The 27,280-nt window shown below is 43.1% G+C and overlaps 1 protein-coding gene across 1 annotated transcript in view; it reads left to right on the plus strand.

The window, feature by feature from the left end:
- LOC147668283 (E3 ubiquitin-protein ligase TRIM39-like) overlaps positions 1 to 27,280 on the plus strand; it is a 325,919-nt gene that overhangs the window by 286,419 nt on the left and 12,220 nt on the right. Inside the window, exon 5 of the mRNA XM_086948636.1 lies at positions 20,622 to 20,674. Coding sequence (XP_086804762.1) covers positions 20,622 to 20,674 — 53 coding nt within the window. The remainder of the gene's footprint in view (positions 1 to 20,621; positions 20,675 to 27,280) is intronic.

Raw genomic sequence — 27,280 nt, forward strand, 5'->3', positions numbered from 1 at the left:
AAACAGCGCAGAGCAGCCCAGGAAACGCGGCAGGAAAAGACCGAGCAATGCTTGCTCTGCTGATTATAGGTCCCGTGAGTCCGCCTCCCGCTCGCACTGTCTCGCCACTCATTGGTCGTTTGCAAAGGGGGTGGCTCCCGGGCCGGCGCGCTAATGTTCTGCTTCGCGCGGCATGTGGCACTAAGACGCTGTCTCGCGTTATCTCCCCTTCGCGTCGCGCGGCCTGCGGCATTCTCTCCAGAAATGACAGTAAATGTCCGGAATGCATAACATTGCTGCAAGCCTTTCGTCATGTGCATGCACAGTTTGCATTGGCCATCCAGCTCAGTATTTTTCCTTCCCATGTCTAAATCCTTATCGTATTTGGGTCGAGCAAAGAAGGAGGAAGAGAGTTGGCCAGTCGCGCAATGTCACTGTTTGTTTCTCTGACGCTTATTCGTAGTGAAATCTGCAGGTCAAGTGACATCCACAGCCAGCAGGCTAAACAACGCTTGAAAACCCTGTTTACCTTCAGAAATTGGTGGAGAATTACCGCTGTATCACCTTTTGATATTTATATAGTATATCACGCATTAGCCAAAAATAAGCCTCATTAAAAAGAGTCTGTGTCAACATCCTTTGACTATTTCTCCGATGGGAAAATGCCAAAGCATGGTTTATTGATGTTTGCCAACATTTTGACACTGGTATGGCCCAGTATTGTATTCGGCAGATCACCGACATTGTAAATATTTTTTTTTTTTGTAGCAGACCCCAGTCTGATTCAGCTTATGGTGATGTGGAAACTGTTTTGTGTTCGTATAACATTTGGCATTGAATTCTAAGAGTATAGATTTGTTATTTAAGGATTTGGGCCGAAAGGGCTTTGCATGCCATCCTTCCTTTTTCAGTCCTTAGGTACAAGGAGGGTCACAACTCTGATACATGAAACTTCAGTATAAAGAAATGCTGGCATTCCCAGTATCCTTCTGTGTTTTCCTGTTTCGATCAATCTAGAAGGATTTGTGCCCACATGCATCAAGCATTTTTGGAGTCGCAAACGGTGCGATTCCTTAAAATCGGCCGTTTGCGATTCCAAAAATGCTTTTTGAGATGCATCATTGGTTTTAGTTGAAAATCGCTAATTTTGCGTTTTTCTAAAATGCGATTGCATTTAAGGAATCGCAATTTTGCGATTCCTTAAATGCAATGCATCATTCTTTAAAAAATTGCGATCTTGAAGATTGCAAGTGCAAATTACCACGAGGTAGAACCTCGTGGTAATTTGCGAAAAATGTTTAAAATGCTCTAATTTGCATTTTAAACACTGTCATGTTACAGACACACATGTCCGGACATGTGTGTGTGAAACATCCATTTTAAAATACATTTCAGAGTGCAGGGGGGTCCTTTGGACCCCCCCCCCCCGCACCCATGGAATGCATCAACATTTGCGAATTCAAAATTGCGAATTCGCAATTTCCATTGATTCCTATCGGCCTTTTGGCCCATAGGAATCAATGGGAATTGCGAATTCGCAATTTTGAATTCGCATAATATTTGCGATTCGGTAAAAATTGCGATTTTTACCGAATCGCAAATATTATGCACTTTCAATAATGCATCCCGTTTTGCGATTCCTTATTTGCGATTCGGTAAAAATCGCAAATTTGGAAACGCAAAACGGGAGTTTGATGCATGTGGGCATTAGTTACAGAAACCACTGTTGGTCTTTGTCCCAGACAGTCTACCAGCATCGTACAAAAACTTGGAAGTAATAACGTAAATGTTATGGCTGGTTTAGGGCGGAAATAAGCTTATTAACTGATATTGGTTTTCCATTGATACTCTGAGATGGCAGGGTTTCATGGTTAAGTGGGCTCCTTCCGAGTCTCTAGCATGCTGCTTGAGGTCCCTAAGTAATGTCCAGCTGCATTGCATGCAACTTGTTTTTCGGCAGCAGATCTTGCACTGGCTCACTGTGTGATGTTACATTGCAGTGTACGGAACCACAGGAAAACAATTTAATGAAAAAAGTCGGCTTCCTCTATGTTCTCAACTAGTCTTGGTGCTTCTTCTTGTTTTCTTTACTAAGTCCTTTGTGTTTATTTTGTGCCACATGGTTTTTAATTTTCTTTTCTTCGCTTTTCTTCGTAAATACAGCCTGTGACCTATGATGTGACTCTTCTTAGACTTTCTTGTTGCTCAGATTGGTGTAATTTCTGATACTTATATATGTTCCCCTCGTCTTTAATGCTTGTTTTTTCTGTCACATTAGCGCAAAAGGTATATAACTTTCCATTATGTATCTTAAATGGAGATTAAAATTGCTCTCACATCTTTGGTCTCTTTGTCTCACACTCTACACTTTTATTTTACACTCGTTATTTTTGTTTCACACTTTTTCTTTGGCACACACATTACCAGCCGTTAGTGCACACTTTCACCAGGCACAACACCACCAGCCGTCAGTGCATGCTTTCACCAGGCAAACACACAACGGCAGCTGTCGGTTCACGTTTTAACCAACACACTCCTCCAACAGTCAGTGCACACTTTCACCAGGCATACACCACCAGCCGCCAGTACACGCTTTCACCAAGCATACACACCACCAGCCATCAGTGCACGATTCCAACAGGCACACACACATCACCAGACATCAGTGCACGCTTCCACCAGGCACACACACCACTAGCCATTAGTGCACGCTTCTTATAGACACACACACCACCAGCTATCATCACCAGTCAGTGCATACTTCCATCATGCACACACACCACAAGCCGTTAGTGCACGCTTCCATCAGGCACACATCACCATCCGTTAGGGCACGCTTTCACCAGACAGACACACAACACCAGCTGTCATTGCACGTTTTAACAGGCACACTCCTCCAGCCGCAGTGCACATATTCACCAAACATACACACCACCAGCTATAATTGCATGCTTCCACCAAGCACACAAACCACCAGCCATCAGTGCACGCTTCCACCAGGCATACACACCACCAGCCGTCAGTGCACATTTTCACCAGGCACACACCACCAGCCATTCGTGCACGCTTTCACTAGGCACACGCACACCATGAACTGTCAGCGCACGTTTTAACAGGCACACTCCAGCAGTCAGTGCACGCTTTCACTAGGCAAACACACCACCAGCTATAACTGCACGCTTCCACCAGGCACACACACCACCAGTTGTTAGTGCACACTTCCACTAGCCACAGCATCACTCAGCACCACTGAACGCCACAGCATCACTCTGTGCAACAATTTAATAACAACTGGTTCAAATATGTTCTCTCAATGTTTCAAGCCTTATTACAAATGTCACAAAAAGATGTTAATATTTCACTTCTGTTCTTGGATTTTCGTCACAATAAAATACACTGAACATAATCTTCGCAAAAGTTATTTACAAAAGTTTAAGCTATTGCCATAAATTACAATAACTTTTATTTAAGTATTAATTATTAAAAAAATTAAAAGCCATTGTTATTTGTAATATCAATACATCTAAGTGACGTAAATACAACACATATTGCATTACAAATGCTATAGGTGTCACGTTTGCGAAAGTTAAAAGTATTGGCATTGTAAATGACAAAGCTATTAATTTAGCTATTTTCAAAACCAACACATAAATAAAAAAATTGTCATTTACAATACCAATAGCTCAAACTTTCCTAATGCGAGACCTATTGCATTGCAAATGCTTGTTAGTTTGAGCATTCAAAACCTATTGTAATTTCTTATGTTGGGTTAAAGCCATCCCCCAGCTTTTGGATTTGTTTGTTTCAGTGTCCTTCAAAAATCCTTGCTTGCCAGTGGTCAGTCATGCCTCTTTGTCCCTCCTTTCTCTCTTCCATTCCTCCCACGCAGCAGGGACTGAGTACTGTCTCATCACACTACAGTTATTTGTCTGTTCTCTAGGGGACTACTTTATTTTGTTGTTTCCTGCTCTATTTCTTTTTGCCTGTGTGTAGTTTCGGCTCCATAGCTGATTACATTTAAATATAGTTTTCCTCCCTCCTAATTCCAAAGTTGTATTGGGGGTAATTCTTTCGCTATGCCTCCCTCTTCGTGGTTATATTTTTTAGGCTTTTAGCAATTTATGCTGTTGACCGTCATTTGGGCTTTTTTTTTGGTAGGATGTTATTTTGGTTTTGGCCTTTGTTTTATGGAGGATTGCGCTTGTTTAGGTATGGCCTGCAAAGGGGTTAGATCCCGCCCCTTCTCTTTCCTGGCTTTCCATTGGTTCCTGTGCGGGCCCCTTATTCCCCCCTCCCAGTTCTATTGGTTGTAGCATATTTTTCTGCATTGCCCAATACTTGTTTACTGCTTCCTCCTTCATTATGGCTCCCACACCGTAGCTTGTTGATATATTTCTATCAAATGACGTGAAGATCACAGGGAAGAGCTTTATCCATCCAAACCATCTGATCTTGTAACCGCAACTTACCCAAGAGGGAGGACTCGTAACCTAAGTTGAATCAAATAATCTACTATAGTTGAACACATGCAAAAATGGCTTGGTTAAAAACATTTTTTCACACATTATACTTAAATGACATAGTACCTTTACATGTTTAAGTCATAGTTTAATTTAATATTCTGTAAAAATAAATTGAGCGGTTAGAAAAAAAATTAATAAAAGATTTTCTGTGAAAGTTAAGTAAACTGACAATACATCAGTCCCCCTGCCAAGACGGCGCAGCATTTTAATTGAAAGCTAGACGTGCCTTACGCATTTCCAGCTTGACGCGTTGTTCCCTTTAACGGAAGAGGAGGTGACGTTGCAAGACGGCGGTGTCAAAGGTAACCTACACTGTATCTACTTTCCTTTCTTTTCAGGGCGGCTATGATCGAGCTACATCAAGTGAGTGGAATTTCATAGTGGATAATCTGCTGCTGTCCTTCCTGATACCAAATAAGCAGGGCTGGGGCAGCAGCTAGATGAACGAGGTGTGATGCAGATGATGCACCCTAGTGTCTATTTTCTTTGTTACTGGGCCAGGATGCGGGCTTTGGGTTCTGGGCCACTGAGAGTCCTTCCTCCCACTCCTGTTTATTTGGCATCCTGGAATTCCCTCGTTCACCAACTCCATGGATGCTTCCCCGATACCTCTGACAAGGTAGCGGCAACAAGTGGTGTAGAATAACGGATGTATTTTTGATTCGTACTAAACTGTAGCAATGTCCAAAATACCCATATTGGTACATTCCTTGCTGGACATGAAACCTATACTCTAGAGAGTATGCCATTTGTTAAATCATGCATTCACATATAAAATGCAAAATATATAAACTAGCGTAGGCGTAACCAGCCAGTAAGAGTCATCAAATAACTTTATTCGGTTATTTGTTTCAAACCATCAAAGTATACAAAAATATACATTCATCTATTTACAATCTAGAAATATAAAAAACAAATGCATATCTGGATCCGGAAAAAAAAGCAGTAAAAGTGGTTAACCAGGCAGTATATTTTTAGGGGCAGATGTATCATACATTTTTGCTTTCGCAAACGGGCAGATTTGCAGAATCTGCCCGTTTGCGAACACAAAAATTGCAAGCCTAAATTTGCAATTCGGTAACCTGTTACAGAAGCGCAAAATGGGTTTGCAATTCGCTATTAGGAAGGCGCGTGTTTAGGGCGCCCCTTCCTAATACCGAATTGCCAGGGCAAGATAAGTTTCTCTTATTTCTTAGTAAAAAATTTCAATCAGACAATGGTTCATTTTTTGGGTGTTTATGATGATGTTGTCACTCTATCTGTGAGAGTGAGTTAAAGAGCAAACTAACAGCCAACACGTTTCACCCCTTACATGGCCATCTGGCTTGGGGCTTCCTCAGGGCTGTACAAACATTTATTAAGAAAAAGTGGAAAAGGGGTGTAGTGTATCCCTGTTACAGACAGGAAAGGGGATAGTAAGATTGGTGTGGAGAATAGAAATGGAAAGTGGAAGAGAGAAAAGGAAAATAAATTGTTGGGGGAAGGTAAAGTGGGAGGTGAATTTGTTAGTTATTAAGCAACAAGCAGGGAGGGGGGTTTGTGGGAAGGGGAGGAATGGAACACCATGGACAACGTACAATATTATAGATAATTATGTAGAGTAGTCAGTCACCATAATTATGTAGCGAGAAACCAACACGAGGGGTAGGGGAAGCATGGAAAAGCCTAGAGGGAGACCTCCGTTCTTGGCCTGCATGATGCGCAACATGCTATTGATCGCTGCGCGGGGTCTCCAACACTGGGGACTTCCATTATGGGGGATGTGGTAGTCCGGGATCACCAGAGAAGCAATCAATGAGGCTGATTAAAGACTGCCAAACAATAGGAGAAAAAGGAATTGGGGAATAACAAAGCATCAGGTAAACTTTAAAAAAAAGCAAGCACAACGAGGGAACGGGGGGCAGAAAAGCAAGCAAAACGAGGGAACGGGGGGGGCAGAAAAGCAAGCACCCGCGAGGGAACAGGGGGGGGCAGAAAAGCAAGCACAACGAGGGAACAGGGGGGGCAGAAAAGCAAGCACAACGAGGGGGCAGAAAAGCAAGCACAACGAGGGAACGGGGGCAGAAAAGCAAGCACAACGAGGGAACAGGGGGGGCAGAAAAGCAAGCACAACGAGGGAACGGGGGGGCAGAAAAGCAAGCACAACGAGGGAACGGGGGCAGAAAGGCAAGCACAACGAGGGAACAGGGGGGCAGAAAGGCAAGCACAACAAGGGAATGGGGAACAGAGGCAAGAACAGGGTGGGGGGCAGAAAAGCAAGCACAACGAGGGAACAGGGGAGGCAAAAAAGCAAGCACAATGAGGGAACGGGGGGCAGAAAAGCAAGCACAACGAGGGAACGGGGGCAGAAAAGCAAGCACAACGAGGGAACGGGGGGCGAAAAGCAAGCACAACCAGGGAACGGGGGACAGAAAAGGGCCTCTCACCTGCACAAGCGAGTGAGAGGCGGGCACGCATGCATTTCTGTAATGCAAACATGCAGAGACAGGTGTCTACGGTCACACGCACCGGTACACTTCTTGGTCTTGCAACGCCGCATCCCGCAGAGAGGCTTCAACCGCAGGATCCGTATATTACCTTTCTTTCTCCCCCTCCTGTCCGCTGTGCACTCATTGTGTGTCCGTCAGTCCCCTGTCGCCTTTCCCACGTGCAGCCTGCAGAGCATACACCGCCTGGCCCAACACATTCAACACCACAAGCCGCAGCACACGGCCCTGCGTCACCGCACTCCGCATCGCAAGACCAACAAGGTCCTACACTCTCCTAGCGCGAGAATATGAAAACAACCTCCGTTTCAACATGACGCCATTCCATTTTGAAATGGTGCTGGATCTGACTAAGTGGCGAGTCCAAAACTAAAAACAAACGTTGATATAACTGGTATAACATGCAAACACCTATCAAACTGATTTTAATCATGTCTGCTATAATACATTGAAACAACACTACAATGTACAACATGTTGATGCTAGTTTAATGTTTTGAATGCTTGCCATATAATACGAACTACATGTGTGTTTTCAATGTCACTAAATGTAATTCTATGAATATCTGCGGAATGCTTGTGGCGATAACACGGCTCTCATATTCATAACCGTGGGCGACGTTTAGGTGAGTGAACGTGGCCGCCATCTTTAAACTACCCACACAGGGATATTTTTCACAAGCAGACCTGCAGCGATCGAACCATTATTTTCGAGGAAAGAAAATATCAGTTTTCTGGTATTAGATTTATTTTTCTTGAAAAATATTTCTTCAACATGCAAACCATTCTATTAATGCCAATTATATACTTGAACCAATATATTATTATCTTAGTTCACTGCTGTTGCTGCGATGGATATAGATTTTTACTGCCATCTCTCGCAGAGAGGTAACAGGTGCTATGGCGGTTCTCATTTAACTAACCTTTGAAGAATGAAAACCTGCGTTGCTTTGAGCAAGACTGCGAAGTTGGGTATAAGGCTGGCGACTTTATCAATATAGCCCACTGAACTAGCTTAGCCAGTAAGATAGGCCAATTGAGCGAAGCTTCCTCAGCAGAATATCAATTTCTATCCAAGTGCACGATTCAATATGACCAGGAAGTTTACATGGAGGAGAACGTTAAAAGGAGTTGAATGTACAACTGACTGCAATATTAGAATATTAACACAATTCACCTCCTCTATACTTTTCCAAAACGTCCAAACCCTCTTACCATCTGCCAGATTCAGCCTGTCTGCCTATACGAGTCCCGACTGAATTTGCCTCTACCTCTTTGCCTGCACGCCTCCCGCAGGCTCTCCAGCGCGGTGCCCTCGCAGGCCTGCACCCCGGGGCTGGCCTCCTTCGCCACGGAGGTGCTCATGCACCCGGGCGAACGTAGGCAGGGAACAGAGGCAAGATAAGACGAGCGTAGGCAGGGAACAGAGGCAAGTAAAGACGAGCGCAGGCAGGGAACAGAGGCAAGAAAAGATGAGCGCAGGCAGGGAACAGAGGCAAGAAAATACCAGCGCAGGCAGGGAACAGAGGCAAGAAAACTTACCGGCTCATGTGGGGGCGGGGGGGAGTCTCTCTGTCCGGCTGGTCGAACAACGCCATGCCCACCACTATGTTTCTCCGAGGCGAAGCAGAAATGCTTTTGAGAAACCACCGCCATTTTCGGGATTGAGGGGGTGTTTTTCGTTCTCTCCTCTTCCCATTGGCTGGAATGTAAATTTCCAGTCAATGGGAAGAGGAGAGAAAGAAAAGAGAAAGAAACGAAAAAACCCACCCCCGAATCCGAAAAAGACGGGGCTTAAACGAAGTGATGCCCCTCTCCTCCAATGGCTGGCCTCCGTTTAGGAAGCCAGCCAATGGAGAAGAGGGGCGGGTTTAAGCCCCACTCTAGAAAACCTAAAGTCTCGGAGCGAGACTGCGCAAGCGCAGCCTACGCAGTCCGAGACCTAAAAACAGTCTGGTGGTGCCAGAGGTGAAGGTCTATAGCAGATCTTCCCAAACCACCCTTTACAGGTGGTGCCTCAAGGAGAGCACTAGGACTTGGGAACATGCAAACAGTGTTTAACATGTTACTAGCTCTATCTTATAATAAACCCTCACGAGCCTGTTGGAAAATTTGATGAGTTTCCTTTAGGTCAGTTCCCCTCTGGTTGTTGCAGGGTAAGGAGCTGTTTATTGTAAGAGCTGAAACCAGACAAACCAATCAAAGAGCGAGTTTCACTTCCTGCACCCACTATTACAGCCACCGCCACAAATTAACCATTGGCTGTCTCTGCTTTCTTGAGAACCGAAGCAGTAGCAGGTCAGATGTCTATGTATGGAGTGATGCGGTTGGATGAAAGTAACAGTTTCAGATGAATTTTAATAAACAATACTATTGTGTGCCTCTTTGTGTGCTTTGCATGTGGGCTTAGTCTCAAAATGGCATATTGCCAAACTCTGTTTGTGTACTTCTGTGGCCCATGTTATGCATCTTTCCTCTCTCTCTCTGTGAATTGTGCACTACTTTGAGGCAGGGTCTTGCATTCCTAGCACTGGAGAACACTGCCTTGCAGCACCCCATTATACCTCTACTGCCTGGTTAAAGGGAAGCTTGCGCTGCTGATGTCCCCATTGGGTTGTCTTTGTGTTTGTGCGGTAAGTATGAGCTGGTATGTAACATGGCACCTGATCTATGTGCACAAGGGAACTTTGAATAAATGCATAAAGGTAGTCCTTGTTATGGGTGCACGTGGGAAGCTGCCACTGACGTTACCCAAGTGGTAACTGTTCTGTGTATGCGAGAAAAGCTTAAACTGGTGTATTCCTCGGTGTGTGCAAGGGAGACTTGAGCTAAGGTGAGCCATGCCAGCATTATACTTTCAGCACTCTGAACTATTCAGTCATGTGGGGGCAGCTAACATTAGGAGGACATGGGCACATTTACATTTAGAACACCAGAAAAAACAAATAAAAGCTCCCATGTTGGCTCATGGCAAGCAAGTATCCTGTCATTTTTTTTGTGAATGCTTATATTTGTAGTTTATCAGTTAAAAATATTGGACTACAAAAACAAAATGTAAAATAAAACAAGCATTGCCAAAGTCAAAAGGTCTGGCTTTAAAGGAAATTTGTATTGTGACGTGAAGCATTACAAGTAAATACTATGGGAATAGATATATTCATTTGGAAGAAATAACAATAGAATAATATTGGTGTAGGTTAAAAGGACAGATGACAGTTGCACTGTTCAGCCAGGCCTAAAAATCCAAATAGGTTAGTGACTACCCTCCTTCCATCGGTGCTGCTGCCAGAGAAAAACAACATATATTACCTTATCTAAGACACTTTAATAGCATTCCAATGTTTTGTGGGTGCCCTTGAAAGTTCAAGCTTAGGCAGAGGGATAAACTAAATGATCCAGCTGTGTGGATGGCAAGCACTCTTTTTTTGGAAGCACATAACTTCTGTCTAATCAAAACATGCACTCTTGGCTCCCAACATGTGGACGGAGCCAAAGTCCCATTCCACATAATTGTGTGGCAACAGCTGTGCTGTTTACTCACTCCATACACGGAGCAGTGCAAAATCAATCTATCTCTGCATGTATGTGGGACAGTATATATTTAAAACGAATGGCACACGTTAGCCACTTTACAGAGTTTGTCAGTGACGTGCTATGTTTGTGTTCTCATCTTTCTTTGAACTACATTGTATCAGCTCTTTTCCTTATTTTAGTTTATAAAATGGGTACCACCTCTATGTGTTCAGGGATGTGTTCTTTAAACCTTTCTGCTCACGTTTCGTAAGGATTTAAGCAATGGACATTAAAACAGGTGCCTGTAGTTATGCCCTTCACTTTTCAGGCAAAAACACTAACTGTAAAAGCATTAAGGTAACCATGTTGTTCCTGATAAATGTCACATGCTTTAATCTTGTATTTCCTATAAGTGTTAACTTTTTCCAGGATGTTGTCACTTTTTAAAGAATTTTAGCCAGCATACTACTCTTGTCTCACTCCCTCATAACCCGTTTGCCATTTTCCGGTTCTCCAGCGCTGGAAATTTATACAAATGGCAATAGCGCTATCCAAATATCACCACTCCACTGCATATAAAAAAAGTAAAAAACATTGTCATTTTTTATGCTAAGAGCTCTAGTTTTAACAAATGCGAGACTGATTGCATTGGAATTGCAATAGGTCTCACATTTGCAAGAGTTTGAGCTATTAGCATTGTAAATGACTTAGCTTTTTTATTTATCTGTTTAGAAAACCAACACATAAATAAAAGGCATTGTCATTTATAACGCCAATAGCTAAAACTCTAGCCAATGCGAGACCTATTGCATTGCAAACGCTTGTTAAACACCCTGCCCTTATAAGCATTGAGAAGGAAGGATTAGACTTGGCAAAAGGTTTATTATTCTAGAACAAAATGTTAGCTTAAAAGTGCAGTGGCAGGCCTAAAACATGTTTTAAAAGGCTACTTTAGTGGGTGGCACAATGAGTGCTGCTGCCCACTAGTAGCATTTAATTTACAGGCCCTGCTAGAGGAAGTACAATTTACTAGGGACTTACATGTAAATTAAATGTACCACTAAGGTGTAAACCAAGGTTACCATGTTTTCAAGGGAGTATCAGTGGGAGCTGGGAGGCTCTGACTGCATAACCCCTGGACATACAGCCCAATGGATTGCACCCTACTTTTTACCCATTAAAGTTAATCTGATGGATGCATTTTAGGTGTAGCATAACCCCAGCCTGGGATTGAATAAAGGGCTTTGGATGCACATCCTTGTGCACGGGGGGACTTCCAGTGCACAGTGGTGAATCTCATTTAACACATCTCGTTCCACACAACTATATACACAAAGAATGAGTCAAGACGGTAATATTATATATCATTATTAAAATGAATGCCCATGCTGATCCTTTTTTTTTTTTTTTTAATTTTTTTATTGTTAACAGGCTGACGAAGAGAACAAAAAACAGATCCAAAAAAGGTAGTGATAATACATAAAACACAATACATATATATAATGATTATCGTACAGAACGTATACAAAATCAGGTCAATCCGGCGGATGAAAAAAAAGGGAAAAAAAAGGGGAAAAAAAGAGAAAAAGACAAGAAAGAAATGAGGGCAAAGACAATAGAAAAAGAGCAATTTCTCATTAACAGTCTCAAAAAGCGATAGTAATTAACTGATATCAGATATCAAAGTCTTTCGTAAGTATAACATCAACGTTCAATAAAAGTTCCCCAATTTTTTTCATATTTTTTCATTGCCCTTATGCCCCTAATGTTTGCTAAAGCAAGCTCCATTGAGTGTATTTCAATTACCAATGCCCACCAATCCCAGACCTTTGATGTTTCTGGACTAATCCAGGCTCTTGCCAGAGTTAGTTTAGCACAAGATATTAGTATTGTAATCAGAGCAGCATGTGGGAGTGGAGCTGGATAGATATCTAATAAGACCGAAGTGGCCGTAGGCGTGGGCATCTGAATCTGCTTCATATTCAGAACTTTTTCAATATCGCACCAGAAAGTCTTCAAATTCGGGCATGAGAACAACATATGTACCAGATCTGCTGCTTCAGTAGAGCATTTAGGGCAGTTAGTACGATCACTATAGGTATTATTGGGGGACCATTTAGAGATTCTTTCGGGGGTGTAGTATAGCATACATGTTGTTCTAAATTGTTGAAGTCTTAAGCTGGATGATCGTACTCGTTTGTTGATATTCGTAAGGGAGCTTTTTATCTGTTTAGAAGTTATATTTGATCCCAATATTCTACTCCATTTGTCAGCAAGCTTACTGCAATCATTAGATTTAATAGCAATAAGGGTTCTATATGCCTCACTTATAACAGATTTATTTTTTAATGAGTGTAGGCAGATCCAGATGTCACATTCAGAGACTTCCAAGACTTGTTTTTTGTTAATCAGATAATCATGTATCTGTAGAAATTTGTAACTCATATTTTCAGATAGATTGTATAATTGTTTAAGAGTATTGAAATCCATAAGGCCCTGTGTATTATATAGGTCCCCTAGGGTAGTAATGCCTAATCTGGACCATCCACGGACAGTGTTATCGTTGAAAATATTTGGGAGACCAGGGTTTCCCCATAGCGGCAATTTTGAGTGGAAAAAGTTGGTATTACAAAAAGAGAGGATATTGCCCCATATCTTTGTTATATCTCTGGCTGTCTTAAATTTAACCCTTTTGTAATAATTAGGATCATTAGTTCTAAATAAAAATAGATTTGAGTCAGATTTCAGCATAAAGTGATGGAAAAATAAAGCCCTTCCTTCATTGAGTAGGGAGCGTAAGCGGTTGATGAAAGCAGACCAAAAATATAATTTGAAATCAGGAAAATTAAGCCCTCCTTCGTGTGTGTCATTTTTCATAAAATTTAGTGATCTTCTCGCTTTTTTATACCCCCATATAAAACTGCTAAATATTCCATCAAGTTTCTTAAAAAACTGGTTGCTTAACGCTAATGGTATAGATCGAAATAGGTATACATATTTGGGTAGTACCTTCATTTTTATTAGGTTAATTCTACCAATTATATTTAGAGGTAATCTGTGCCATTTTTTAAATAGTAAGCTGGTGGATTTAAATAATTCATTATAATTTATTTTGTTGATATCTTGTACTTTAGCCGTTATTCTTACCCCAAGGTAAGTGGCTATTTTGCATATCTCAGGCACTATCACAGGTGGGATATAGTTGACTATTATTTGCGTTTTTTGTAGATTCAATTTATAGCCCGCTACCTTGCCATATTTCTCTGCTTCTAAAATTATTCCTTTTTGGGCCTCTACAACATCTTCTGTGTAAACCGCTATGTCATCAGCGTATGCTGTTATTTTTAGTTCTTGGAGTCCTGATTTAAAAGGTATAATCTGAATTTAAGATTGAAGGGCTAATAAAAAAGGTTCCAAAGAAAGTGCAAATAAAAGAGGTGAAAGAGGGCAGCCCTGTCGGGTTCCTCGTAGAATCAAGAAGTCTGAAGATGCCAGCCCCCCATAGCTAGTAAAAGCAGTTGGTTTGTCATAAAATGCTTGAATACATCTCAGAAATTCACCCCCAAACCCTAGTTTAGACAGTACGCACCAGAGAAAATCCCACCCCACTCGGTCGAAAGCTTTTTCAGCATCTAATAAGATCATACCGAGTGGGGTGGCTTCCGTCTCTGCAACGTCGAATGCTGTTATGGCCGTATTGACATGTATGGTAGTGTCTCTGCCAGTGATAAAACCATGTTGCTGTGGGTGGGTAATCATGGGCATGATAGGAGCCAATCTTAATGCTAGAATTTTGGCAAAGATTTTCGCATCTGTATTTATCAACGAAATGGGGCGATAAGACCCTCTTTCTTCTTTCGGTTTGTCCTTCTTCAAAAAAAATACTATTTTAGCCCTATTCCAAGATTGTGGTGTTTTTCCATCAAGGCCTACAGATTGAATTACTTTCAGCAAGGGTTGTTCAAGCTCTTTTGAGCATATTTTGTATATTTCTAATGGTATAGTGTCTTCCCCTGCTGCTTTTCCTGAGGGCAGTGAAGCAATAGCTTGGTGTGATTCTGTTATTGTTATCTTATCAGACAGCGAGTCTATCTCTGGAATATTTTGAGTATCTATGGTGTAATTTTCAATATATTTCTGTATGTCATCTATGCTAGGGGTCGTTTCTGGAGTGTATAAGTTTCTGTAATAGTCAGCGAATTGTTCTAAAATATCTTGGGGTTTAGTGTAGATTTTGTTCCCTCTCCCCCGTATATTTGTGATTGTGGCGTTTGCTCTGTCTTCAGCAGTTTTATAGGCCAAGATTTTCCCAATTTTGTCCCCACCTTCATATTGAGTTATTTTAAATTTATGTAAACTATTTATACTTTTTTTGATAAATTTAGGCTTTGCTTCATTTTTAAGTGATGCAAGTTTAAGTCCTATTTCTATGCTCGTTGGCGAGTTAGACTGAAGAGCTGATGACAATAGTTCCTCTTGAGTAGTTATTTTTGACATCAGAGTATCATTATTTTTTTTTAATTCTATGTTTTGTCTGATCACATAAGTTTGAGTAAAGCCTCTAATGCTAGCCTTACAAGCATCCCATAATCGCTGGTGATGCTGAATTTGAGTTTATAGTTATGAATTCTGTAAGGTGTAGTTTTAACTGTGTAATATAATCTATATCTGATATTAAGTGTCTAGGAAAAGAAAAAGGCTTAGGCGTGGTTCCAATGTTTATTGTTTTAAATGATAAGAATATAGCGTTGTGGTCAGAAGAAATACGTGGGCATAGGATCATAGAGCTTGTTTTCAATAGGTTGTCGCTTATAAATGCCATGTCAAGCCTTGAGCATAGTTTATGGGGTGCAGAGTAGTAGGTATATCCTGGATTGCTTGCTTGTAGACTTCGCCAAACGTCTTTTATATTATGTATACGACATATGTCAAGTATAGAAGCCCTGGTCTTATGCATTCTTTGATATCCCCCAGATCTAGTTGTATCTATTCTATAATCCATAATGCAGTTAAAATCCCCCATAATAATAGGTTCTCCAGTCCAATCTAATAGTTTGATGTTCAATTCATCAAAGATAGTAGGATCATCTATATTGCATCCATAGACCACGCATAAAACATATTTAGCGCTCTCAAAATGTATCTGAGCAATAGCCCATCTACCATTTTTGTCGCAAGATGTTTGTATTATCTCAGCCTTAAATCGTTTGTCCTTAAGTATAGCAACTCCTCTGACAGATTGTCCATAGGTTGAGCTGATGATGACATCGTATCCTAATTGAATAAGAAGTTTTTTATCCTTCCCTGCGATATGTGTTTCAGATAGAAGAGCAACATGAGGATTATGCACTTTTAGTTCTTCTTTTATCAGAATTTGTTTGTTCTTGCTATTTAGCCCAGCAACATTCCAGGCTAAGCATTTTATTTCATACATCTATAAAGCAGTTAAAATAAAAGGAAAAAAGAAAAAAGAAAGGTAAAGAGAAGAGGCAAAATTGAAACTTTGCATTTGAAGCTTATCTTATGTTGATCAAAATATTGTCCATAATAGTCACTTGTCCTCATGTATTGTGTTTTGCGAGTGCATTTAATGTACAAAGAAATTCCAATATCATTGTTTAAGTCCACCCCCTCAGCCTGCAAACGATTTTCTTTATTTTTATCTTCCCCCCCCTCGACCCCCCAGAGTGCGGAGAACACCCTCCCACCACCCCCCTCCCCCCTAGCTCTCTCCCCAGCCGGGGGAGAGCCATCCCTCAGCATCTGCTGCCGCTGGATGGGCAGCTGGCTGGCAGGTCAGCACCGGAGCCCCCCACCCTCTCTTCACTTAAACAGTCCATAAGTCCAATGAAAAGAAAATAAGTTTGATATTAGTCTAGTGTATTATGATGCGCATAACCTAAATGAAAATTGAAGAGTTGGACAATTGAAGCTAGATTTGCTTATACATAAATTCTTAATAGAAAAATAAAAAGTGTTTTTTTTTTTTTTGAACAGTGTCTCAATTTGTTAGTTCGTAGTTTTTAGTATTAGTCTTGCTTGAGCCAGCAGTAATGTCAGCTAAGTACGCTTCTGCTTCCTTTATATCCGTGAAGAAATAGGTACGACCCCCTTTTATTACCTTTAAACGTGCTGGTTCTTGAAGAAAGGCTTGGCCGCCCCTGGATTTAATTGGATCTATCAATTTGCGCAGCAGCCACCGTCTGTCCATAGTTTCCTTACTGAGATCGGAACAAACAAAAATTGAGATCTCACCAATGATTACCGGGGTGTTAGGGCGGGCTCTCTGCCAAATAGCCTGGCGAAGTAAGAAATTGCCGAAAAAAACCAAGAAGGGACGTGGAAATTGGCCCCCTCTGTTTCTCTGTATTAGAGGAAGACGGTGTGCTCTCTGAATTTGTGAGTCCCAGTCCCAATCCGCTAGGTCAGGGAAAGCTTTCTGAAACAGCCCCACTAAGTAGGCCCTCGGATCAGATCCTTCTGTCCCCTCCGGTATGCCGAAAAGTCTTAGATTTGAGCGTCTCTGTCGGTTCTCCAAATCTTCAACTTTTTGTTGTAAGGTCGCAAGCTGTGTTTCATGTTTGTCGGATGAGGATGTTGTTTTGGCACTTGCTTCTTCCAGTTCGACTATCCTTTGCTGTAGTTCCACAATATCTTGTGAGACTCCTCCAAATTTTCCAGTCAGTTCTTGTAGGGCTAATTGTACCTTATTATTATCTTCTCTCAACTGTAGATAGTGTTCCTGAGCCTCAGCCCGTTGATTGCCTAATAATTGCAGTATTATATCCAGTGGGGAGGCATTGGTTGGTTCTAGTCTAGAATTTGATTCCTCTTCAGGAACAGTTGTATGGCTATTATTCTCCAAAATATTGTGAGGAGATGAGAGTTCATAAGAGGAATCCACAAGAGAGGTAGGAAGAATAGCATTCGTTGTAGTAGTTGTATCTGTTGTAGCCAAGAAAAGTATTTGCGATTCAGATGTCTTATCCTCTATTACTGGCGTATCTATGGTAAAGTCGTGCGACTCATGCAGCATTGATGATGATGATGGCATTTGTTCAGAAAGATTATCTAATGACGTGCTGGGTGGCGTATTGAATGATTTAGGTGGGGTAGTTGAGGGACCGTTTTCCCCATTGTTAGTATCACTAGTATTTCTCTGTGTAATTTTGTTAGACAATAGTTCTGTTGGGCTTGCCCCTGATAGTCTTTGTGTCATGTTTTTTACTAGACCTTTTGCCACAATCCATCTTCTTAGCGGGCTTTTGTCCTGCAGAGCTTTTATCGAGATCTGGCTATTATTGGTAATAGGTCTATTTATCGGTAAGCCAGATTTGACACATTTTTTTGCCTTAGATTTGTTTTTTTTGTTTGCGTCCTTTCTTTGTTCTTATTTTTGTAGCTATACCGGTATTATTCTCCTTCTCCCCTATCTCGTCTTCTGTTTCTGCATCGCAATCTTCGAAAGAGCATTGTTCAGTAGAATCCGTCAGCTCTGTTGCCAAATCTGCCGCTAGCCCGCCATCAGCTGATTCCGTTATAGGAGCCATAGCCATAGTTCCTAAATCTGTGTTAGTTGTTGAGCCTGTTATATCGATATTCACCCCACCAGAGGTATTTTGGACATCCGTACTCGGGTTAAAGCCTGGTTTGTTTAATGTTTCTATTTCTGTTGCTATTGTCATATCAGTGTCTTGGACCCCATTTAAGGTAGTTAGTTCCCCATTCATTGCTGTCCGAGATACATTTATCATATCTCCCCCGTCTGCCCTTTCTTTTGTCATTACATTATCTTTAGCAATGGTTTTAACAGATGTCTGCCCCGTTTGCCCAATCTTTTTCATACTCTCCATTAAAGGAGTATTAGGCTTTTTCTGTACCTGCTTTATGGTGTTGCCGCTTTCCTGTCGTTGTCCTCCCATCAGGTCTGAGACCTCAGTCGTCTCCGCGGATTCAGCAAGGGCGGCAAGTTTTGTTTTTTTCTTTTTCTCTCCTTCCTTGTTGGCAGTTGGGGCAATTGGGGCGATTGAAGCAGTTGAGACAGCAAGGACGGGCGCCCCCCGTAGAGTATTTTCTGACATGCCCGGGGTCTGTAAGATTAAAGGAGCCGCTGGCGCCGCTGCTGCTGTGACTGTTATCGGGTTTGGCAGGTTTGGCTGGGTTAGCGGTACCTGCACGGGCGGGGGAGGAGGAGGCGCCGAATAGCCCGCTGTGTTTTTACTGTTCCTCGTAACTCTGGGAGGATTCTTCGGTGACATTCTTCCTCGCCTCCAGAGATTCGATGCCTGCCGATTCAGGCGTGCAAGTCCCGATAAGCTGAGCCCAGAACCATTGAGCAGACCATAGATCGTCTGCCGAAGAAACTCAGCCGTGGCGGTGAAGTAGAACATCAATGCAGGGTTGCTGTCGCTGATTTTTCCCGACGCTGTTCCCTCACGGTAGTATCAGCTTCTCTTCTGCTTTTATTCCGCTTTTCCTTTCGGCGTGGTTATCGCATCTCACAAGTTTCCCTGCGAAGAGTAAGGAGAGAGACTCCGGGTGAGCTGCTGGCGCCGATCCTCACTCCGCCATCTTGGATCCCCGCCCATGCTGATCCTATTGATCCTTCATAGGAGAAATGCACAGATAGATCTTATGGATGGCACAGACAAATTCAGCCAAAGATGAAGGAAGAATCCTAAGCAGTAAGAGTGCCTCGAGGTTGCAGTGTATAGTGACATGAACTCTCCTCTCTGCAGAGGTAGTATGGGGCACTAATCCCATTAAAGGTTCTAGAACAGGGAAGACGGGTTTTACCTTGGCAGGGATTGTGTGTTTATTGATCCAAGGGTCTAGAGCAGCTATGAAGGGGTTTAAAGTTGTGGGTATTGCGTGCTAATCCCTTCAAGGTTCTAGATCAGTGATGATGGTGATTACACTGTTAGCGGTTGTGTGCTAATCCCTCCAAGGTTCTAGAGCTGTGATGATGGTGATAACAGTGTTAGCGGTTGCGTGCTAATCCCACCAAGGTTCTAGAGCAGTGATAATGGTGATTACAGTGTTAGCAGTTGCATGCTAATCCCTTCAAGGTTCTAGAGCTGTGATGATGGTGATAACAGTGTTAGCGGTTGCGTGCTAATCCCACCAATGTTCTAGAGCAGTGATAATGGTGATTACAGTGTTAGCGGTTGTGTGCTAATCCCACCAAGGTTCTAGAGCAGTGATAATGACGATTACAGTATTAGTGGTTGTGTGCTCATCCCTTCAAGGTTCTAGAGCAGTGATGGCGGTGATTACAGTGGCAGTGATTGTGTGCCTTTCTGCCTCTGTAGTGTGGCCATAGATCTCCCAAAGTACTGCAGCTTTTGAGCACTCATCATTGTTGTTAATACAATTGCCATTACCCATCTGGATGGCGTGCAGTATAACAACTCGAGAAAGATAAAAGGATGAGTTTCCTTGCTGGAATTCACAATTCTGTTTTGAGGTCAGACAGATGCCAGCAGTGAGCACTTACCTCACTGAGCCTTTTTGTAAACTTGCGGATATATTTTTAGAGGGGTTGAGCTCTAATGTTCTTGATCAGCCGGGATGGAGTTTGCAGTAACAGTGGTTGTGTGCTTATCCTTCCAAGGTTGTGAAGGAATGGTGACACGGTTCACACTGGCAGGGATTGATTGTGGCAGTGTTGTCTTGTGCGTACACGTATACTAGAGACTCCACCAGGATCAGATGTAACCTGTTAGTCAGCCCCCCCTCTCACTGAGCTTGCCGCTGCTCCTAGAAGACCCCCACTGTGGCACTCCATGGCATCACATGAAGCACACTGGTCTCACTGAGCTGACCACCGCTGCTAGAAGACCCACACTGTGGCACTTCATGGCATCACGTGAAGCACGCTGGTCTCACTGAGCTATCTGCCATAGAACACCCACATCCTGTCATAAGACATTAAAGGTACTTTTGGATATCGTTAGAGCTTCGACTGTTGTGTATGAACAGTAACTCACACTGAGCTCTAGTCCGCAGGTGCTGCTCTTAATACTAATTATTATAACAAGTACGTGACTTATGTGATGTTCATCCTTTGTTCCTGTTGCTGTCATTGCTCTTTAATACAAAGATGATGATTGTTATTACAGGTGTGATAATGTGAAGATTCGGTGCCCAGAGTTGGTGGTGAAGAGTTATAAAGGTAAATAGCCTTGTGCTGATTAGCTCTGTATGTTAATGTTCATGAAAATGGTTTGGTATGGAATGGAATGTTACAGTGTGGTATGGTGGTACACAATACATGGATTAATCTACAATACACCCCACTTCCACACATGATACATACTTCACTACACCATACATGATACATACACATTACAACCCCCACTACCACACATGAAGGAGAGGGTGTCTTTTTATTTTCACGAATGCTATGCATCATACTTATCACCTTAGTGCTCATATGGTTATCATGCCTACTGTGCGTCATACTCATCACCTTAGTGTTCATACGGTTTACAAGCGTGTATTTCGCATGTATGTGCAATTTATTGTGTACCCGTTTGTTCAACTATCACCATTTATACAGTGCGTATTTATAGCGTTTCTCAAGTTTTTGTTAGGTCGAGCTCTCTCGACCTATTGTCGCCGAGTTAGCTCTGAAGGGAGACAGAACGGGGCACGCGCAGATTTGGTTATGTGGACGCTCACAGCAAGTCAGCCTCTCAATCACGCTTGCAAAACACAGGAGCGCACAGACACACAGACCCCTCCCCCTACAACTAAGCCCCACACCGCACACAGACACGCGCACACACACACTCCCCCCCCCCCCCCTCACCGTGTTCTTTCCGCCTGTCCCTCTCCCTCCGCAGCAGGTCAGTCTCTGCATCGGCATCAGGCTCCATGTCTTCTCCAGCGATCCTCCTCAGCTTGTGTGCACGCTCACGGCAACGGCGTCTCGTGCGCTCTCACCTCGTGCACTACTCATGCCTGAACCTGGGGAACGGGATCGTTTTTGCAGTGTCTCGCGCTGGTGCGTGCAGCAGTTCGTCGGTGGTCTGTGGTCCTGCTGGTTAATTATGTTTTCCTTTAGGGGGACTACGCTGCTGTAGTATTTCTACGCTGTCAAATTGCGCATCACTCTCAATGCATGAGTCTCCGAACTGTTGCTGAGCTGCGGTGACGCGGCACGCAGGGCCGTGCTCCCTAGCGCGGGGCAGGTCGGGATATTTAAGGTGTCCTGCGCGCAGCCTGTGATGGTTCCTGCAGCTGGGCGCGACCTTGGTGCTCGTGCGGCACCGCGCGCGGGGGGCTGTCTGGGGCCACGTTTCTGTTACTCTGGGTTGGCTCCTACCCGCCTGGGCAGTGGTGTCACTTCTGCTGCTTGCGGGCGGCGCTTGGTGCCTGCACACTGGACCTCCGGGGCTATGTCTGCTGCTGGAGTCCCCGCCCAAAGCCTGTGCAAACGGCAGCCCTTCTCCCTCTCCTCGGGTAAAGCTTCTGGGCAGCTATCTCTGCCACCATGAGGCAGGCGTCGAGGGGGCCCGGGGTCAGCAGCAGCGTTTGCGAGAGGCATTACACCGGCCGAACCCCGCCGTACCAAGCCCGCAGCGGAGGCTTAGTTACGGGTAAGGGCGATTCTGTTCGCCCAACAGCTGCTATATACCATGCAGGTTTTTATAAAAACACTTTCACACATGTTTAAATTATTTTTTGTTTTATTTACCGTTCCAAGTGCCGTCTGTCGTCTTCGAAGTTAAAAACAAAAATATGCACGTCATCAACTTTAGGGCAACATCGGGTCATGGTCTGTAGCCGTACATTCGTGTGAATGCATGACTGCGCTTTTTTTTGCTGATGTTATGCCAAGCCTTTTTTCAGCCTCATTAATAATTATGAGCGGCTGAAGAAGGGAGTTGTGGGACTGTTCAGAGAGGCGCTTGGGCTGCTGAAAGCCTTGTCCCTGTCCCACAATCTGTGCTGGTTCTTAATGAAGTGTCCACCTGCGTTTGTTAATGCCTCGTTGTGGAAGGCCGCGATAGCAGCTAAGAATGTGGCCCGGGCAGTTGCTGTAGTTACAGAGAGCGTGTGGTTAGGGGAAAGGTAAGGCGAGCGAAGTGAACCGACAGGAGTCAGTGCGTCACCTGTCTGCTGCTTGGGAGTTTCATCGCTGACGCCTGATCGCTGCTCTCAGGGACAGCAGACATCACTGCCTGCTGCGCGCCTTCTGCCTCGGAAGGACGGGTTCTTAGAGTCAACAGATACCTGTGTGTGTTTAAACTCTGCAACAAACTGCCCGGAAGCCAGTAGCTGTGTGTTTTTAGATTTGATCTGCTCAGCCCTGCACTGATGTACTGACACACGGCTGCAGCACTAGTGAACCAGCACGAGGCACACGTGCTAACCTACAGCAGCACATCACAGGCTGACCATAAAGGTGCACTTGAGGGACCACACATCACCGCAGGAGTAAGCTATACATCCTCTACTGTTGTATTGTTTTGCTCATTGTGCCGAGCAGGATTTTTAAAGCATCGGCTTACCTTAACTCATGTTACCAGGTGTAGTGTAATGTACTCGTGCTCTTTCCTTGTGCTATTGCATGCGGGGGTCGCATGCTGAGAATGTAGGTCGCATGCTGGGGAATGTACACATGTATTCTTTTGAATGTGGGGAGCCTTCAGAAGCCAGGTGTCCGTTGTGGGTCTTCAGTTACTACTTGGACTCCTGGCTGATGAGGCGCTCCTCCTGTGTTGGAAACCTTTATGGATTAAACCTATCCTTTTGAAGAAACCGTTGTTCTGGATTCATTGGGACAATCTGTCCTTTACATATTGGCGACGATCGGGAGTGTTTCCTTCACCAACCCACGCAAAGAAATTTTTACATTTCATAAATTTTGGCGTTTGGGAATCTTCGTGGCTATACCTCTGGATTTTGGCTCTTCGTGGCTATACTTCTGGATTTTGGCACACTATGTACATTAATGTCGGGATTTTCACCTGTGTGAGGAGCGGATTTTTGGTGAAATTCTAATTTATTTCTCGACACTTCCAGTTCATCCGAGACTCGTTGCAGCTGTCTGAAACTGCTTGTGCTCGCAAGCGACCTGACTGCAACTGCCTATAGTTTGTGGATCGGATGGTTACTGGTTCGACTCTGTGACTTTGAGTCTTCACCTTTATTTTTTGGTGCCGAGCGCTTCCTCATTTTAAATTGCGCGCTTACCGGATTTTCCGTGGAACCCTGAACGTGAACGTTCTTGCCTGCCATTCCGCTGGAACCTTCATTGCTGGACGTACGTCTGGAACTTCGATCTCCTGGTGACTCTTCCTTGCTCGAACCTTTAGTGCTGGGCTTCTGGAACTTGGAACTCCTGGTTGCGCTGCTCGTCGCAGCGCGTCTTTCTGGTTCTTCTCGTCAGAAGTGCCGCTGGGGATTCTGGGAGTGCGTCTGACATCCTACGTTAGACATTACGTTCAGCTGCCATTTTGGTGAAGTTTTTCACTTCACAGCTTCATTATTCAACTGCGTGTGATTAGTTTTCGGCGATTCACACGCCTGTGTTTCAAGTTAATTCCTTGTTCCTTCTAACATAAAGTTTTTCTTTCAGAGGGACAATTCACTTGGATTTCGTCGTTTATTCGCAGTTGTTTGTTTAGAAGGTATTATTTCGTCTTAACAGTATTTCATTTTTATTACTTTATTTAATTGGTGCTTATTGTCCTTCTCTTTGACATGTCTTCTGTCAGGGAAGTCACTCAACCTCCTCCTTTTCTGGAAAAACCTGGAAAACCTGCTTTGTTGTGGTCTGAATGGTTTGGCTTGTTTGCAAACCACATTATGGCGATTGATGCGGCTGACTATTCTCCTCCTAGAAAGTTTGCTCTCCTGTTTGGTAGTTTGGGTCTTGCCGCTCAACGCATTTTTAAAAGTCTCGTACCTATTCCACCTCCGGCTGCTCATTCTGGGGATAATGAGTGGAATGTTTATGTTGAGGCTATCGCTAGATTAAAAAAGCAGTTTGAAGAATCCCCTAATATTATGTTGGAGAGGCACAAATTCTATAAGAGAAAACAAAAGGAGGATGAAAAAATTGATGAATATATTTCCGCATTAAGAGTGTTAGCGATTACTTGTGATTTTGGTCCTTTGCTTGATAACTATATTCGTGACCAATTCGTATTCAATTGTGTTTCATCCAAAGTTAAAGAAAGGATCCTCAGTTGTAAGAATCCATCGTTATCTGAAGTTATTGATCTTAGTCTTAGCATTGAAAGATCAATAATTTCTACGAAAGCGATGTCAGTAGATACTTCCTCTAAAGTAAATTTTGTTTCGGATGAAATGTCGGAGGAAGGTCTATATGCTGTTTCTGGTAAAGAAAATAAGGAGAAATGGCAAAGTAAAACAAATGTTAATCTAAACAAACAAAGTTTTTGTTTCAGATGTGGGTCTAAATTTCACATTGGAAACTTCAAGGGGTGCCCTGCTGTTAATAAGCGCTGCGTTTTGTGTAAAAAAGTAGGACACTTCCAAAAGGTTTGCAGGTTTCAAAAGAAATCTATTAAGGTCAACTACGTTGATGTGGATGAATGTTGTGACAACTTTGACAATTTGATGTTAATGGTAGAAAGTGAGGATTCGGAACCTATTAAAGGGCCGTTCTGCGAGGCTCTGATTGACAATATTAAACTACAAGTAATGGCGGATTCTGGTGCTCCCATTACTATCCTCAGGGATTCTACATTTGTTGACAAATGGGGGAATGGTATGAAATTAAATCAATCTGATATCAACCCGAAAGCTTTCGGGGAGAAAGATATTGACATGTTAGGCTTTTTCTTAGCAAACCTTCAAGTCCTAGGTAGATCCATTGTTACAAAAATTTATGTAGCAATTAAGGGAAAGGATATTGTAGGTTGGAAGGACCTCGCTAAGATGGGGTTATACCTTGTCCCTGGAGATGAGAATCCAATTAAGGTGCGGGGGTTCCCTATCTGTTTTGTAGAAGATGCGAAAATTGATAGAACTGATCTTTTAAATGAGTTTAAAAATGTGTTTAGTAACAAAATCGGTCTAGTAAAAGGGGCGGAGCACAGGATTAGACTTATTCCGGGGGCATCCCCAGTTTTTCATAAGGTTCGCCCTGTTCCCCTAAGTGTCAGAACAGAACTTAAAAAAATGCTGGAGGATTTATGTAAAGACAAAATTATAGAACCTTCAGAATCTTCCCAATGGGATGCGCCCATCGTCGTAGCACGCAAGAAAAATAATGAGATCAGGCTATGTGCGGATCTCAGGGGTCTCAATAAAAACATTAAGATTGACTGCCACCCCCTTCCTAAAATTCAAGAGCTGTTAGCAAATCTAGGTGGGGCCAAATGGTTTTCATTGTTGGACTTAAAGTCCGCTTACCATCAGATCCCCTTGTCTAAGGATTCACAAGAGTTAACCACCTTTGTTACACCATTCGGAGCTTTTAAATTTCTGAGGCTTCCAATTGGGCTAGCTTCAGCTGCCAGCGTTTTTCAAAGATTAATGGACTCTTTGTTTGGGGATCTGGTGGGGGTACAAGCATATTTGGACGACATTTTGATTTTTGCAAAGACGATGGATGAACATAATATCTTGTTGAGAAAAGTATTGTCCATTCTGGGAAGTAAAGGAATGACTGTCAGAGAAGACAAATGCAAGTTTGGTGTGTCCGAATTGGAGTACTTGGGTCATTCAATTTCTGAATCTGGTATTAGACCTAAGTTTTCTGTGGTTAGGGCTCTGATGGATGCTAAGCCTCCAAATGATAAAGATGCTCTGCGTTCATTTTTGGGACTGGCAGAGTACTACGCCAGGTTCGTGGAAGGTTATGCTCAGGTGGTGGAGCCCCTGCGTTTGCTCCTTAAAAAAGGTCAGAGGTTTGTTTGGACCAAAGATTTAGATGAGACTTTTGCTCAAGTCAAGGATTTGATTGTTTCTGCACGTTCCCTTCAGGCATTCAGGGACGATTCCATGTGCATTATTGCAGTGGATGCAAGTATGAAAGGCCTTGGAGCTGTGTTATGTCAACAGGTGGAGGGTAAAGAACACACTGTGGCCTTTGCCTCCAGATCTTTGAAAGATTTTGAAAAACACTACAGCACGATTGAGAGGGAGGCGTTGGCCTGTGTGTGGGCGTCTCAAAAGTTTAAAATGCATATCTGGGGCCGCAAGTTTGTGATTTTATCTGATCATAAACCCCTTTCATTTATATTTAGCAAAGTTTCTGGTACTAATAGTCTTTCTCCTAGGCTGACTAGACTGGTCTCTAAACTTCAGGAATTCAACTTCGAATTAAGGCACATTGCTGGGGGTAAAAACTTCAGAGCAGATTGCTTGTCCAGGATGTTGATGGACAGAGACGATGAGGATGACATGGTGGAGGAGGATGTAGAGTGTGTGTCTGTGGTGGACGCTGTTGAGGAATGGAATTCGGTTGTGTCTGAGAAAGATTGGAAGGAAGCCAGTGAGATGGATGGCATTTTGTCTCAAGCTTTGGAGTTTTCTGCTAATGTTTGGCCGGAGGCTAGAAATCTAACTGGGGATTTAAGGAATTTTGCCCAGGTGGCGGAAGAACTTTCAGTCAAAGATGGGGTTTTATTGAGAGGTGATAAGTTCGTTCCTCCCAGTGGTTTAAGAAACACTATTGTCAAGTTAGCTCATGAGGGTCACCTAGGGGTGACTAAAACTTGTATGAGAATCAAAGCTCATTATTGGTGGCCGGGTATTGATTCCCAAGTAAGAGCAACTGTTGACAATTGTGAGGAAT

Source organism: Lissotriton vulgaris, unplaced genomic scaffold (assembly GCF_964263255.1).
Source record: "Lissotriton vulgaris unplaced genomic scaffold, aLisVul1.2 SCAFFOLD_328, whole genome shotgun sequence".
NCBI lineage: Eukaryota > Metazoa > Chordata > Amphibia > Caudata > Salamandridae > Lissotriton > Lissotriton vulgaris.